Below are 15,582 nucleotides of genomic sequence, written 5' to 3' on the forward strand. Positions count from 1 at the left end.
TACCAGTTTTTATTATTGTGCTGTGAAATGCTAGTGTTTCACTTTGATTGCTTTTAACTTCCACGAAGCTTTGTTCTAAATAATGGGCAGTCATTTGAATGTTTATGTCAGGCTGTGAGTTACTGTAGCATCAGCTTAACCATTTCCAACCTGTGAGTGTGACTCAATTTACTGTTTGGTATATTTAGGCCAGAGTTTGCGTGCCAGGTCTTGTTAGCACTAAACCCAGCACTGCTGGCCCTCAGACACAGCTTGGTGCAGACCTCTTCTGTGTGTGGACGTTGTGTGTTCCTGAGGGCTGCCCTGTCCAGCCAGGGTCCTTCCTCACGACCCCCTTGTTGGAGCAGAGCAGGCATTTGTCCATTGAATTTTAAAGTCCTTTCACAAAGGCCACAATTGGACAGTAGACTCAAAATCTGTGCTTTCTGCCACAAATTTGCTGCTTTTAACTGGCTCTGAAGTCTGTCTCCTGTCAGCCAGAAGCACCTGCAGAGCTTGCCAACCATGGTGCTCAGGCCCTGCTCATTTGGAGAAAGCTTCACAGATGCTGCCGCAGCAGGCAGCTAACTGGACCATCTTTCTAGATAGTCTGTGATGAGCACAAACATTCAACAAACATGAAGTTAGTCTTGCCCTTAAAGTAGTCCTTTTGGACATGTATAATTGAAAGGCATACTTCTAACAGCAGAATCTCATTGACTCAACCAGTAGTTTGTTTATAAATTCAGTTTATTTTAACTAAAAACGGGCGCATGGATGGCTCAGTTGGTGAAGCGTCTGCCTTTGGCTCAGGTCATGATCCCAGGACCAGTCCTGGGATCGAGTCCCACATTGGGCTCCTTGCTCAGCAGGGAGTCTGCTTCACCCTCTGCCTGCATCTCCCCCTGCTTCTCTCTTTCTCTCTCTCTCTCTCTCTAACAAATAAATAAAAAATCTTTAAAAAAAACACACCACAAAAAATGAAAAACAAAAACACATTTTCCCAACCCCCACCCCCACCTCTGGCAGCCACCAATTTGTTCTGTCTGTGAGCTTGGTTTATTTGTTTGTTTTTAAATTCTACATATAAGTGAGATCATAGGGATTTGTCTGACTTATTTCACTTAGCAAAATACGCTTTAGTTCCATCCACGTTATTGGAAATGGCAAGATTTCATTCTTTTTTAATGACTGAGTAATATTCCATTGCATATATCCCACATCTTCTTTATCCATCAGCAGACAACTTAGGTTGTTTCCATATCTTGGCTCTTGTAGATAATGCTGCAGTGTACATGGGGTGCAGATATTTTTTTTCAAATTAGTATTTTTTGTTTTCTTCAGGTAAATATCCAGAAGTAGGAATGCTGGATCACCTTTCGGTTTTTTGAGGACCCTCCATGCTGTTTTCTAGAGTGGCTGCACCATTTTACATTCCCGCCAACAATGTACTACGTTCCTTGTTAGCATCCTCACCAACACTTACTGTTTCATATCTTTTTGATAATAGTTTTTTAAATTTTTTCTTAAAGATTTTATTTGAGAGAAGAGAGAGAGAGTGTGCGCACATGCACACACAAGTGGAGGGGGGCAGAGGCAGGGAAAGACAGACAAGCAGACTACCCCCTGAGCAGGGAGCCTGACACGGGGCTGAATCCCAGGACCCTGGGATCATGATGCGAGGTGAAGGCAGCTGCTTAATCGACTGAGCCACCCAGGTGCCCCAGGATAGTTTATTATTAGTGATTTTTGTTGCATTAAGCAAGAAAAATGATTGATGGTAGTAAGGAGATAGATGTGATTCAAATGTTAATGCCAATTATATGAACATAAGTATAAATGTAACCCTGTAACTTAGGGAATTACTGATTAACCTCCTTTCCATTTCCACATTTGGGACTTTTGCCAAAAGGAGTTACATTCAAGTTAATTGCTTTTGTTTCTTAAGTAGTTGTGGAAGCAAAACACTACAAAATTAGGCCTTTAAGTAATACGCACATAATTGTTTACATAAGTGGGTGTGATTACCAGTCAGCTGTCCGTGTCTACGCTTGGTTCATCCATGTAGTGCGCACACGGGCCCTGGTGCTGCCATTTACGTGAGATATGCGTGTCCTTTTCGATTGTGACATATGCCTGGGCAGTGTTCTGATTTGAGTACCTTTAATGCAGGTGCTTTCTTTTCACAACTTCATTTCTCAAAGTACTTGTCCGGACCTTTTTTTCATACCATTCTTAGGTAGTGGCTGTTACTCCATTTTACAGATAAAGAGCCAGTGGACTGCTCTGAATGATTAATCTTCTTTGGTGGCAACTCTAGGAATAGTCCATGTTAACTTGAAATAAAAAGTTTGAAAGTTTCTTTCCCTCAGTGTCTCACCTACTTTATTCCCCAGCTCCCTTGTCCTCTTCTCTGATACTGGTTACTCTGATTCCTACTTAGTAACTTGTCAGTGGGACCATTCTTTCTCATGTCCAGAAAACACAGATTTATGAATTGTTAGGTTTGGGATTTTTTTTTAAATGGAGCCTAGTGTTGGGGGGTAGAGTTTCTTAGGAGCGTCAGAATTTATGGATGCTGTACTTCGAAAGAGTGGTGGTGGTCATTTATATAAAATTGCTCTAGGGCATGGCTGTTAAGGTCAGCTCACTTTTGGTTTTAATAACCACTGCTTAGCCATGAATTTTCAGTGGAAAAATAAGACATGTAGTCAAGCAGGTGAAACTTGAGTTGTTGATGGACGCTTAGAGTTCCACATGACTGCAAGAGAAGACCCACACCTTAAAGAAATACAACCAAGACAGGTTATTTTTCATGTGAATTACAAAAGGTAATGAACTCTTGGTAATGTTTTGTTTTTGCTGATGTTAGAACAGTTTTCTAATTACTGTCTTTGTGGGCATGTTACTGAACCTCTCTCTGCCTTGGTTTTCTTCTCTATGAAACCCTCATAGGGTTGTCTTGATTAAGCTCAAGAAGGTACATGGAATGTGCCTGGTACCTTGTGGACTCGAGGTAGTTGTTGTATCATCAGCTCCTAAGTATGTGTCTCCATTCTTTCATCCCTTGTCACTTAAGAGTATCACTTGAATACTGGTTAACTGCTTAAAATTGTGTGAAGTCCCAAATATTTGACTTGGATTTGAGTATTTACCACTTAAGAAGTAGTAGATTACATAAGGATAGGTTTCTTTTTTTTTGATTTCTCAAAGATACTATTTATTTGACAGAGAGAGAGACAGCGAGAGAGGGAACACAAGCAGGGGGAGTGGGAGAGGGAGAAGCAGGCTCCCCATGGAACAGGGAGCCCGTTGCAGGGCTTGATCCCAGAACCCTGGGACCACGACCTGAGCTGAAGGCAGATGCTTAAAGACTGAGCCACCCAGGCACCCCCATAAGGACAGGTTTCTATTCAGTTGTGGCATAAAACTTTTGCACCATTTGTCCAATAGTGGAAAATACAGTTTTTTTATGTTGTTGCTTTATTAAACATTCATTCCTTGAGCATATTTCTCAGGCATGACTGTACTGAGGTCAGAGCTGCTAGGTATTAGCGATACAGTGGCGAACAAAAGGGCCATGCAAGAGTTGATGGACTAGTGGGAAGGACAGATGTGCTGTAGCAGGGCTAGTCCTGCGGTGGCTCTGAGGAGGTTGCTTTCGGGCACTGTGCTCCTGGTATGACGTGCAGTCCGTGTTGGGAATGCTCCAGTGCAGGTAGCTGCAGAAGGTGCTCACAGTGGGAAGGACCTGTGTTAGTGGGTGGTAGGAACTTAGAGGATGTGTAGTGTGTACCTGCGGTCAGGGGGCCATGGCAGTGGGTTGAATACCGTAGTGTGGGAAAGCTCGATGTGTGTTGTTGCATGGTGGAGAGTCCAGTCAGAAAAAGGCCTTGATAGCAGCATTGGACTAAGAAAGAGGAAGGGGCATGAGTTCAGAACAAAACAAAATAAGAAACAAAAACAGATGGAAGTCGTGTAGATGCTGAGGGAGGGTAGTGATGTCTTTGAAATATGGAGTGTCTCCTGTATCGTTCTCTTTGCTTAGGAGGGCAGGGGTTGTGTCTGCTTCACCATTTTATCCTGACTGCTGAGCACTGGGACTGGCGCTTAGTGAGCATGTAGGGAGTATTGACTGGACAGATGCGGGGAGGAGAGAGACCAAAAGTGCACTGGAAACAAACTGGCAGTTTCGATGTCCTATAAGAAGGGAGACTGAAGAGCCGTGCTTCTGGAGTGTGATGCTCCCAAAGAAGGGGAACCCTGCTTCATAAAGAGAATCCCACAGAGGCCTCACCTAGGCATCTGGGTCTGTGCCTTTGCGCTGTTCGGCTCCCTCACCTCTTAGGTGTGAACAGAGTGCATGCTTCGTTTAACCACATGGGCCTCTCCTGTCAGTGTCAGAGTTTTGTTTCTCACTGCAAAGCCTTAATCACCCCAGCCAGAATGAATTTATTCTGTCTTGTAAAGATGATGAATCCACACATGTCCTTGATGGCTCATCATATTTCCTGACCCTCTTCACACCTGGAGTATTGGGTAACATCTGCACTTAGGGGTCATGCAGGGAGGCTCCTCCCAGTTCAGGGCTCCTGCCTGGCATTCCCTGAGAGCTCCTGGGACCAGGACCCTTGTCCCTCTCCTAGGAAGCTCTGACCTCTGCATGGTGGTATCAAGGCAAAGGAAAATTATTTGGCTAGGTTTGCTGACAAAATTGTGACAATGAACTGGAGTTAGTTGGGGGAGCAGCTGTCCCAGAGACGTTGATTTTTCTTTAGACTCAGGGATCCACTTGAGGTTTGTGAGCAAGAGAAGAAAAATTGGGGTAGTTAGGTACACCAGAAAAGAGCTCACCTATCCCCAAAGGAAATGAAGGTGTGAGTGTGTGGACAGTGGGAGGGTGTTGTGGACACTGTGGGCGGGTGTTGTGGACAAACAGCATTTGGAGCAAAAGTGCCAAGCATGTTGGAGCAGAAAGGAGGCCAGGATCCTTGGACATGAGCAGGGTCAAAGCAGAGGCAGCACCAAGCCCCTGCCTGACAAACCCGTTAGAAGACCTTTGTTCTTCCAAGGGTCTTGTGTTGTCTATAGCTTTTGCTTATATGAGTGTTTGAGATTTAAGAATTTTATCCATCTACATTCTATTCAGATTTGTAAATCTGTGAATTGTGTCTAGAACAGAGATGACAGTTAGATCCTCAGTTACTTACTGAATGTCCATGAAGGCAGGGAGCTCATCTTTCACGTGCAGTTTCTGGAGAGCCTTCCACTTAGTAGGAACTAAGGAGCCTGATGGTGAATGAAGCTGAGCTTGGTGTACCAACTTTTGTTACTTTGCACCACATTTTATCCCCAGCGTACACATAAATAAAACTCCACCTTTCTGGCCTAATTCTGTCACACAGATGCGTTTCATGTATGAATTAATAAGTAAAATTGTGTTTGATTGGAGTTGGGATACAAATGTTTGTCACATTTTCCCCTAGGTACCGACAGCCAAGGTTTCGGAGCTAAACCCTAATGCTAAAGTGTGGGGGACTCCTGTGCTGCATTTGGAAGAGGGTAGTGCAGCGGATGGTGGTGTGAGTGCAGACTGGGAGGAGCCGTCGGGCCCTTGCACAGACTGCGGCCAGGAGGGTGAGTTATGAGCATGATTGTGATGAGGAGCGCCTTTGCTCTCAAGGCTTTGTCTTTGTTCCCATTTAACCCATTTTTAAGAAATTGCTAATTGGGGCACCTGGCTGGTTCAGTTAGTAGAGCATGCAACTCTTGATTTCAGGGTTGTGAGCTCAAGGCCCGCCATGGGCATGGAGTCTACTTAAAAAAAAAAAAAGAATTAAAAAAAGAAATTACTAATTAAAATTTGTGTCATGGTTTGTTGCAGTATTGAAGAGCCAAGGAGGTCTGTCACAGTCAAGTTAAAAAATTGAAGTAACTGCAACTGTAAGCTTTTATTTTGTTTTGTTTTAAGAGAAAGTTATTCTTCTAATTCTGCCTTTTGGGATAAAATTCCTAATTACAGGATTGGATGCCAATGACGATGATGACAAAAGTCATGAGAATGTGGCACTATCAGATTTGCAGGAGTCAAACCAAACCGCTGGGAGCACTTTGGCTCTGGATCGCTCAGAACATGAATCTTCACCTGAAAATAGTGAGACTGGTAAAGCTATTTTATGAATTCATTTTTGTGTAGAGTGTGAGCTTTTTCATGTTGCTTTTTAAAATTTAGCTTGTCTTTCTCTAAACACTGTGCCTTTGATTGCTTCCTTTGATTCTACTTGAAATTCCCTCTTAAGTGGACATGGAGATGAGGAGTTCTGGTCGGGAAGGTGCCACAGGGAGTGGAAGATCCAAGCGGTTCCTGAAAGGCGGGTCTGGGTTAATTGGGAGAAGTGGAAGGTGGACTGGAGGGCGAGTTGTCTCTGAAAGTGCAGAGAGGGAACATTAGTGTTGAAGTCCTTCTTCATAAAAAGGGAGGGAGTAGTTAAGGCTGTTTTCAGAAGAAAAAAAAGAGCAGGGGGAAGACAACAGTTCTCTTTGGGGCCAGGCTCTGGGCCGATGTAGAAGTACCTCGGAGTGATGGGTGCGGATGATTTACCTCGAGTTTGGTTCCCCTGCATCTAAACGACCAGCCACAGTGTAAAGCCCCAGCAGACTGTGGGGTGGGCTACACTCGCATCATTAACGACTGGATGGGGCAGCTTGAGTGGGAGAAATAACTGCCCGAAGTTGGCTAATCAAGCAGACCAGATGCACGTGGAGTGTGTTTGGTCTCCCAGGTGATGGTCTGGAGCTACACTTGAGTTAGGGAAGGCCTACCTTCCCGCTGCATTGCTGTGCTGGTCTTACCAGGAGACGGTCTGTTAACACATGTTCTCGCACCTATTGCCCACAGACTTCCATAGGACAGCAGCGTGTCCATGTTGGTTTTTCCCTGAAAGGACGAGCCCCATGATGACCTTGCCTTCACGGTTCCTGCTGGCCCTCGTCCCTCCCGCCCTCCTTCCCGCCTCTGCCTTTGTCACCCAGAGCCTCTTCTCAGTTACTTCCTTCCATCAGTTCTCCGCCTCCCATGTGCCTGCCTGTTCCTGAACGGATCGACGGTGGCTGAACAAAATACGTAGTGTGTGGAACGCTGTCGTTTTGAGTTTGGGATTACAAACTCCCAGCTGGCCCCTGGCACAGCCCCACAGTGCTGCCATGGGGCCCGGTGCGGCCGAGCTCCTGGGTAGCCATATGGCGCCTTCTGTTTTCTCTCAGACCCTAGCAGTCTCCTCCTCTTCATTTTTGAGGGTATAGAGCAGTACATTGACGTACAATAATCATCACGTATTGGAAGTGCATCCCAGCTTTTCTGTAAGTTTTATTTTCCCTGGTTTGGAGCACAGCGTTGAGTGCATGATAGAGTTGACTTGCTCACTCCTCCACTCCCACACTCATTCCTCTACCAGATTTGGTGATGTGTATATACCTGTAACACCATCAAGATCAGGAACATACCTGTCACCACTAAAGGCTTCCCGTGCCCTCTCCTTGCCCCAGGCAACCACTGATGTGCTTTCTGTCACTCCAGGTTAGTTTGCATTTTCTGGACTTTTACATAAATGGATTTTTATGGCATGTGCTCTTTCTGTCAGGCTGCTTTTACGTAGCTTACTAATTTTGAGATTCACTGATGTCATAACATTCATAGGTCATTTCTCTGTTTCTGAGCAGTATTCCATCCCATCCTATGGCACAGTTTGTATTTCCATTCACCTGGTGAGGAATATCTGGGTGTTTCCAGTTTGGGGCTATTACCAATAAAGCTTCTGTGAACATTTATAAGGCAAGACTTTGTATAGAAGTACGTTTTCATTTCTCTTGGGGAAATACATAAGAATGGAATAGATGGATCATCCGGTCGGTTTATCTTCTTAAGAAACAGTAGAGCTGGGGCGCCTGGGTGGCTCAGTCGTTAAGCGTCTGCCTTCGGCTCAGGTCATGATCCCAGGGTCTTGGGATCCAGCCCCGCATCGGGCTCCCTGCTCCGCGGGAAGCCTGCTTCTCCCTTTCCCATTCCCCCTGCTTGTGTTCCCTCTCTCGCTCTGTCTCTGTCAAATAAATAAAATCTTTAAAAAAAAAAAAAGAAAGAAACAGTAGAGCTATGGTCCATCATGGCGTCCTCTGTAAGCGCGTCACTGGGGATTGAAGCCCCAGTGGCTCCATGTCCTCATCAACACTTGATGTGATCGGTCCTTTAATTTAGCCATTCAAAAGGTAGGTAGTTGAATCTTATTGTAGTTTTAATTTGTATTTCCTAATGACTAATAGTGTCAAACATCTTACCATATACATTTGCCATTTTGGTGAAGGGTCTGTTCAGGTGTTCTGCCCATTTTTGTATTGGGTTGTTTCATTACTGAGTTTTGGGAGTTCTTTATATGTTTTGTACACAAGTCCTTATCAGATTTATAATCGCAAATACATTCTCTCAGTCTGTGGCTTGTCTTTTGTTGTTCTAACAGTATCTTTTGAAAAGTAGTAGTTTTAAATTTTGTAGATAGTCTAGTTTATCAGGTTTTTTTTCTTTTATGGATCTTGCTCTTGGTTTTGTACCTAAGAAATCTGTGCTTAATCCAGAGTCACAAAGGTGTTCTCCCAGAGGTTGTATTATTTAAAATTTTACGTTTTTAAGGTCTGTGGCTCATTTTAAATTAATTGTTGTTTATAGTGTGAGGTACAGCCACAGAGTTTTTTGTTTTTGTTTTTTTTTTACTTGTGTAGGTATGCAACTGTTGTATCACCGTTTGCTAGAAAGACTCCCCCTTTTCCACTGAGCTGTCTTTGTGTTGTCATCTGGATCATTTGTCCCGACATGTGTCAGTTTATCTCTGGGACTGTGTCTTTCTTTTCCACCCATCTGTTAAATCTGTGTTCACACAGTGCCATACTTGTGATTACTGTAAGTAATTCTTATAATTTTTTTTTTTAAGATTTTTTATTTGAGAGAGAATGAGAGAGAGAGCGCACATGAGAGGGGGGAGGGTCAGAGGGAGAAGCAGACCCCCTGCCGAGCAAGGAGCCCGATATGGGACTCGATCCCGGGACTCCAGGATCATGACCTGAGCCGAAGGCAGTCGCTTAACCAACTGAGCCACCCAGGCGCCCTACTGTAAGTAATTCTTAAAAGCAGGTGGTGTGGGGCATCTGGGTGGCTCAGTCGTTAAGCATCTGCCTTCGGCTCAGGTCATGATCCCAGGGTCCTGGGATCGAGCCCCGCATCGGGCTCCCTGCTCCGCGGGAAGCCTGCTTCTCCCTCTCCCACTACCCCGCTTGTGTTCCCTCTCTCACTATATCTAGCTGTCAAATAAATAAAATCTTAAAAAAAAAAAAAAAAAAAAAACCCAGGTGGTGTTAGCTTTCCAATTTTGTTCTTTATCAGAATTATTTTGGCTATTCTAGTTCCTTTTCATTTCCATACAAGTTACAATGACCTAGTCAGTATCTCCAAAATGGTGAGATTTTTATTGGGATTGCATTGAATCTATAGAGTCATTGGAGAAAAACGACATTTTAATGTGGTGAGCAAGAGCTGTTGTATTGTCTCCACTTGGTTAGGTCTTCCTTAATTTCTCTTGGCTGTATTTTTTACTTTTCAGTGTACTGGTCTTCCACATCTTTTGTACTTAAGTATTTTATATTTTTTTGGTGCTGTTGTGATTTTTAAAAAAATTTGATTTGGAATTATAGTATATAGAAATATAATTTTTGTAAATTGATACTCTCTGGAAGCATGTTAAGCTCACTAGTTGTAGGAACTTTTTGTGGAATCCATTGTATCTTCTACATAGACAGTCATGTTACATTCAGCTTTATTGTAAATACATTCAGCTTTATTTCCTATCCAATCTGGTACCTCTTTCTTTCTGTCTTTCTGTCTTTCTGTCTTTCTGTCTGTCTTTGCCTCTTTTTTGTCTTGCCTGATTGCCCTGGATAGAGCCATCATTACAAAGGTGAACAGAGGGGTACCTGGCTGGCTCAGTCAGTGGAGTGTGTGGCTCTTGGTACGGGGTTGTGAGTTCAAGCCCCATGATGAGTGTAGGGATTACTTAAAAATAAAATCTTGAAAAAAAATTTTAAAAACAAAGGTGAACAGATCATGAGAGCAGACATCTGACTGATCATAGGGGAAAAACATTCCATTTTACCAGTAAGTATAATGTTAGTTTTGGTTTTATGTACTTGACCTTTATCAGGTTCATGAGGTGCCCTTCTCTTACGTTTGCCGAGAGTTTTTATAAGGAGTGGTTGTTGGAATTTGTCATGGTTTTGTCTCCATCTATGGCAATGATCATACTTTTCTTTTAGTGTTAGGATGATTTTTCATGAATTCAGTACACCTTACATTCCCGGGATAAGCTTCACTGGGTCATGATGTAACACACTTTTGATTAGTTGTTGGATTTAAGTTGGCCAGAATTTTGCATAAAATTTTCATACCTGTGTTCATGAGGGATGTTGGTCTGTAGTTTTCAATGTATTCTCTCCTATGCGATTTTTTTGGAAGAGGTTATCATTTCTCTTTTAAATGAAGAGGTGGAGCCATCTGGGCCTAGGGTTTTGTGTGAGGGAAAGTTTTCAGCTACAGTTTTTGTTTGTTTGTAAGTAGGCTCCACACCAGCACGGAGCCCAGTGCGAGGCTGGAACCTACAACCATGACACCAAGACCTGAGCCGAAGCTGGAAGCTGGACACTCAACCGTCTGAGCCACCCAGGTGGCTCTACAGTTGTTTTTTTTTATGTAGGGCTACTCAGGTTGTTTGTTTCTTCCTGAGGCAGTTTGTTACTTGGGTCTTAACAAAGATTCAGTCCACTTCATCTAAAGTGTCAACTTGGTTGCTTCGAATTGCTCATAATACTGTGTTTATTCACCCGCTGTAGGATCTGTAGCTATGTCACATAATTCATTATTATTATTGGTAATTCATGTCCACTCCCCCTCCCCCGTAATGAATCTGTGTAGAGGTTTGTCAGTTTTGTTGATGTCTGAAAGAACCAGTAGTTGGTTTCATTGTTTTTCTCCTTCCTGTTTCCTTGGTTTTCTTCTGATCTGTATAATCTACTTTCTCTTCATTACTTGGGGTTTAATTTTTTTTTCGTAGTGTCTTGCAGTGGAAACCGAACTCATTGATGGGAAGCATTTCTTCTTTTCTGAGGCAGCTATTTACTTCCATAAATCTCCAAAGTACTCTTTTAGCACAGTCTCACAAATTCTGATATATTGTGGGTGTGGTTTAAAAAAAAATTCAGTTCATAATTGTCTCTGATTCCTTTTTTATTTATTTTTTCTTTGATCCATGGATAATTTAGAAGTCTGGTATTTAGTTTCCAAATATTTGGGGATTTTCCAGGGAACTTTCTTTTATTGGTTTCTATTTTAATCTCCTTACAGTCATGAGACATAATTCGTATGACTTGAATCCCTTTAAATTTATTAAGATTTGTACTGTGGCCCAGAATCTGGGCCATCTTAGTACATGTTCCCTTTGCCCTTGAGAAGAATGTGTATTTCGCTCTTGTTAGGGGGATGCTCTGTAGTTACCACTTCTGGTGGTCTTCATTCGTTTGTGTAAATCCAGACTTCCTTCTGGTATCCTTTTGCTTCCACCTAAAGGACCTGAATGTTTCTTGTAGTGCAGATCTGCTGTGATGGATTGTTTCAGCTTTTGTGTATCCAAGACCATCTTTATTTTACATTCATTTTTGCTTCGTATAGAATTCTCTGTTGTCAGATTTTTTTTGTCAAGCCCTTTTTCTTTATCAGTGGTTTTGGGCATTTTGATTATGATGCAACTTAAAAGCAGTCTTTATGTTTCTGTGGTAGGTGTTCATTGAGCTTCTTCAATCTGTGATTTATAAATGTTTTCACCAGACTTGGAAAAATTGGGGCATAATTTCTTCAAATGTTGCTCCAGCCCCAGTGCCCCCCTGGCCATTTCTTTTCTTTCTTAATTTCTGGTTATTCCTCTACTAACACCCTTGAAGTTATCCCAGAGCTCCCTGATCCTCTCTCTCTCCTCTCTCCTTATCTCTCTCCCTTTTTAAAAAATATATATATTTTAAAGATTTTATTTATTTGACAGAGAGCGATAACATAAGGCGGGGTGGGGAGGGACAGAGGGAGAGGGAGAAGCAGACTCCACACAGAACAGGGAGCCTGATGTGGGGCTCGATCCCAGGACCCTGAGATCATGACCTGAGCCGAAGGCAGACGCTTAACCTACCGAGCCACCCAGGTGCCCCATCCTCTGTCCTTTTTAAAAATTCTTATTTCTTGGTATCATTTTGGAAAGTTTCTGGGATATCTTCAAATTCATTAGTCTTCTACAATGTCTAATCTGTTGTTAATTCCATCAAGTATATTTTTAATATCAGACATTGTAGTTTTGATCTGTAGAAATCCCATTTGGGTCTTTTAAATATTTTTCATGTTTCTACCTAACTTTTGAAGCATGTGGACAGTTGCCATTATAATGTCTCAGTTAGTGTTAACACCTGTGTCGACTGTTCTGGGTCGGTCGCTGTTAGTTAATGGGTCAGTTTTCCTGCTTGACATTCATAGTCATTTTTGGTTGGGTGCGTAATGTTTTTGTATTTCTTTCTTTAAATAGTTTGAGTATTGTTCCAGGATGCATCTAACTGACTTGGAAACAGTTTGATCCTTTTACATCTTGTTTTAAGAGTTGTTAGGCAGGAGTGGAATGGTGCTTAGTCAGGGGCCGGTTACTTCCCACCCCCAAGGCAAGACCCCATACTCTGTGCACCTGTGGTGTTCTGGTCCAGCTGGTGGGAACAGGCGTTCCTTCCAGCCCTATGTGAGGGAGGGATGCATGCTGTTTCTCATCCTTCCAGGCAGTTCTTCCCCACTTCAGGGATTGCGTCACACCGAGGTGGTGACATTTGTGCCTGCTTGAGAGGCCATCTGCAGCTCTCTGTCGACCCCCTCCCGGTGCATCCTATCCTGGCACCCTCTCCTGTGCCTCTTAGTCCAGCATGCCCACCGACTTCTTCCTGGCTTCCCGTCCCACTTTCTGAGCCCGGGCTTGGGAAAGTTGTATGGGACTGATGTTCCTATATCTGGAAAACTTGTTTCATTTATTCTGTTTTGTTTTTCCATTCAAAAGCTATTTATTCAGAACGCACCATGTGCCCCATTTACTTGGGATAGATCAGTGAGCATAACTGATGAGCGCCCCTGCTTTACGAGAGCTTACATCTGTTTGGCAGACAGACAGTTATTAATACACATAATAAATAAGTTTGTGATAGATAAGGTAAGAGGATGGTAACTACAATAGAAAAGACAAAAGCGTAAGGAAGATGGGGTAAGGTTACAATTTTTTCTAGCTTTATTGAGGTGTAATTGACAAGTAAAAATTGAATATATTTAAGGTATCCAACGTTGATCATTTGATATTACATAGTCACTGTGAAATGATTACTATAATCAAGCTAATTAACACATCCATTACCTCACAGAGTGTTTTTGTTTTTCTGGTCTTGGTATGCTGAGAACACTTATGATGTACTCTCTTAGCAAGTTTCAAGTATACAATACAGTATTGTTAACTATAGTCACCATGCTGTACCTGAGATCCCCAGAACTTCATTCATCTGATAATTGAAAGTTTGTATCCTGTGACCAACATCTCCCTATTGTCCCTACTCTCCAGCCATGGGTCTACCCTCTGGTTGTATGATTTTGACTTTTTAGATTCCACATACAGGTAAGATCATGTAGTTTTTCTCTTTGTCTGTCTGACTTATGTCAGCATAGTGCCTCAGTGCTCACGTTGTCTCAAATGGCAGGATTTATGGCTAATACCCCAGTGTGTGTACACATGACATCTTCTTTATCCATTTGTCTGTGGACAGCCGCTTAGGTGGCTCCTTTGTCTTGGCTGCTGTGAGTAGTGCTGCAGTGAACACGGGAGCGCAGATAGCTCTTCAAGATACTGATTATTGCCTTGGGATATATGCCCAAGAGTGGGATTGCTGGGTCGTAGGGTAGCTCTGTTTTTAACTTTATGAGGAACTTCCTTCCATACTGGTTTCCACAGTGGCTGCCCCAGTTTGCATTCCCACCAGCAGTTCCTTTTTCTTCACATCCTTGCCAACACTTGTTATCTTTGTTTTTTGATGATAACCATCCCAACAGGTATGAGGTGATATCTCACTGTGTGTGATGATGTTGGGGACAGGACCAAGCCAAACAGGGCTGTAGCTGAGTCCTTAGGGGGCAGAGCGTTTCTGGGTCTGTAGCTGGGGCCTCTGGCAAGCCAGCTGCCTGGATGCAGGGCCTGGCTTAGCCTTGGACTGCACCCAGGTTTCAGTCTCCTCCCTGGATGCCAGAGCTCCCATTGGGCATTTTTGTCTGAGGATGGATGCCAGATTGTTGCTGAGGGGCACATGAGTGGGGACCTCCTGTTCCACCATCTTGCTGGTGGCACTCCCTCTCCGTTTCCAGCTGTTTTGCTGGTTGTTCTCTGTCTTGCCTAGAAGCAGATAACCTCATGTCTCTGTCTTAATTGTGAGGACTGGAGCTGTCAGAAGAGTACACCCTGACACCTGGACGTCTCACATCCTCTGTCTGTGACCCCAGAGACTCCTGTGTTCATAAGGGACCCTTCCTCAGCTGTGTGAGGAGTCTTCCACATAGCTCTGTCCTCTCTTATGTTACATGAGACTGCCTTGGACCTCCTGTCTTCCTCCACCAGAACTCTCCAGAAGCAGCGTCTGGACCAGCTGCCTCTTTGTGCTCACCTCCCCTGCGACTTCAAGCCCCGTCCAGGTGGACTGCTGCCCCAGCCTCATCACCAGCACTGCCTTTATCCAGGCCTCCAGTGATGTGGTGCCGCCAGACCAAGCGGGGAACCCATGTCTTCCCTCACCTGACCTTGCCGTGTCCTCTCTTTCCTGCTGACTCGATGTCCTGTCTTCCTCTCCTTGTCCTCTCAGTTTTCCTTAGGAAATTGGCACGCCCAGGGGTCAGTCCTCCTAGACCTCGGCTCTATTCTTGGCTCAAGTCTCACCCTTCACCTAGAATGTCGCAAATACTAGTTTATCCTAATTGTTTGCATTGGCATTGTTGCATTGGCATCCTAACTAGGCTCTTTGCCTCCCTCTTGTGCCTTCACTGTCTGTCTTCAGCACAGAGCAGAGCAATCGTTCCAAGATGTAATTTGGCTTCCTGTCACATTTAGGTTAGAATTCTCATGTCCTCATTGTAGCTGGCCTGCTGGATGTGACAGCCACCCTCCCTGCCAGTGTGGCCTCATTCTGCGTGTGTTCCCCTGTGCACTGCACCCCCTGCTAGACAGTGTGCTCCCCCAGATCCCTGCCAGGCCTGCTGTCTCCTCCATCGGGCTCTGCTCCGTGCCTCCTCTGGAGCAGCACCCCTCTGGCTGGCATGTCTGGAGCAGCTCTGGCATGTTCTCCCCATGCCTTGTGGTATTTTCCTTTGTGTCTGATTCTACCTGACTTTATGTTAAATGTTTATTTATTCAACTGTGGATTGCCTCTCTCACTATGAGCAGAGAGTTTGCCTTCTTTAGGCTG

At 43.9% G+C, this 15,582-nt stretch overlaps 1 protein-coding gene across 5 annotated transcripts in view; it reads left to right on the top strand.

Moving 5' to 3' along the window:
• LARP4B (La ribonucleoprotein 4B) overlaps positions 1-15,582 on the top strand; it is a 71,111-nt gene that overhangs the window by 21,446 nt on the left and 34,083 nt on the right. For all 5 annotated transcript variants that reach the window (XM_035021756.1, XM_035021757.1, XM_035021752.1 and 2 more), the window contains 2 exons: positions 5,466-5,616; positions 6,002-6,142. In XM_035021756.1, the coding sequence (XP_034877647.1) occupies positions 5,466-5,616; positions 6,002-6,142 (292 nt within the window). The remainder of the gene's footprint in view (positions 1-5,465; positions 5,617-6,001; positions 6,143-15,582) is intronic.

Source organism: Mirounga leonina, unplaced genomic scaffold (genome assembly GCF_011800145.1).
Source record: "Mirounga leonina isolate KUSES-001 unplaced genomic scaffold, KU_Mleo_1.0 Mir_175, whole genome shotgun sequence".
Lineage (NCBI taxonomy): Eukaryota > Metazoa > Chordata > Mammalia > Carnivora > Phocidae > Mirounga > Mirounga leonina.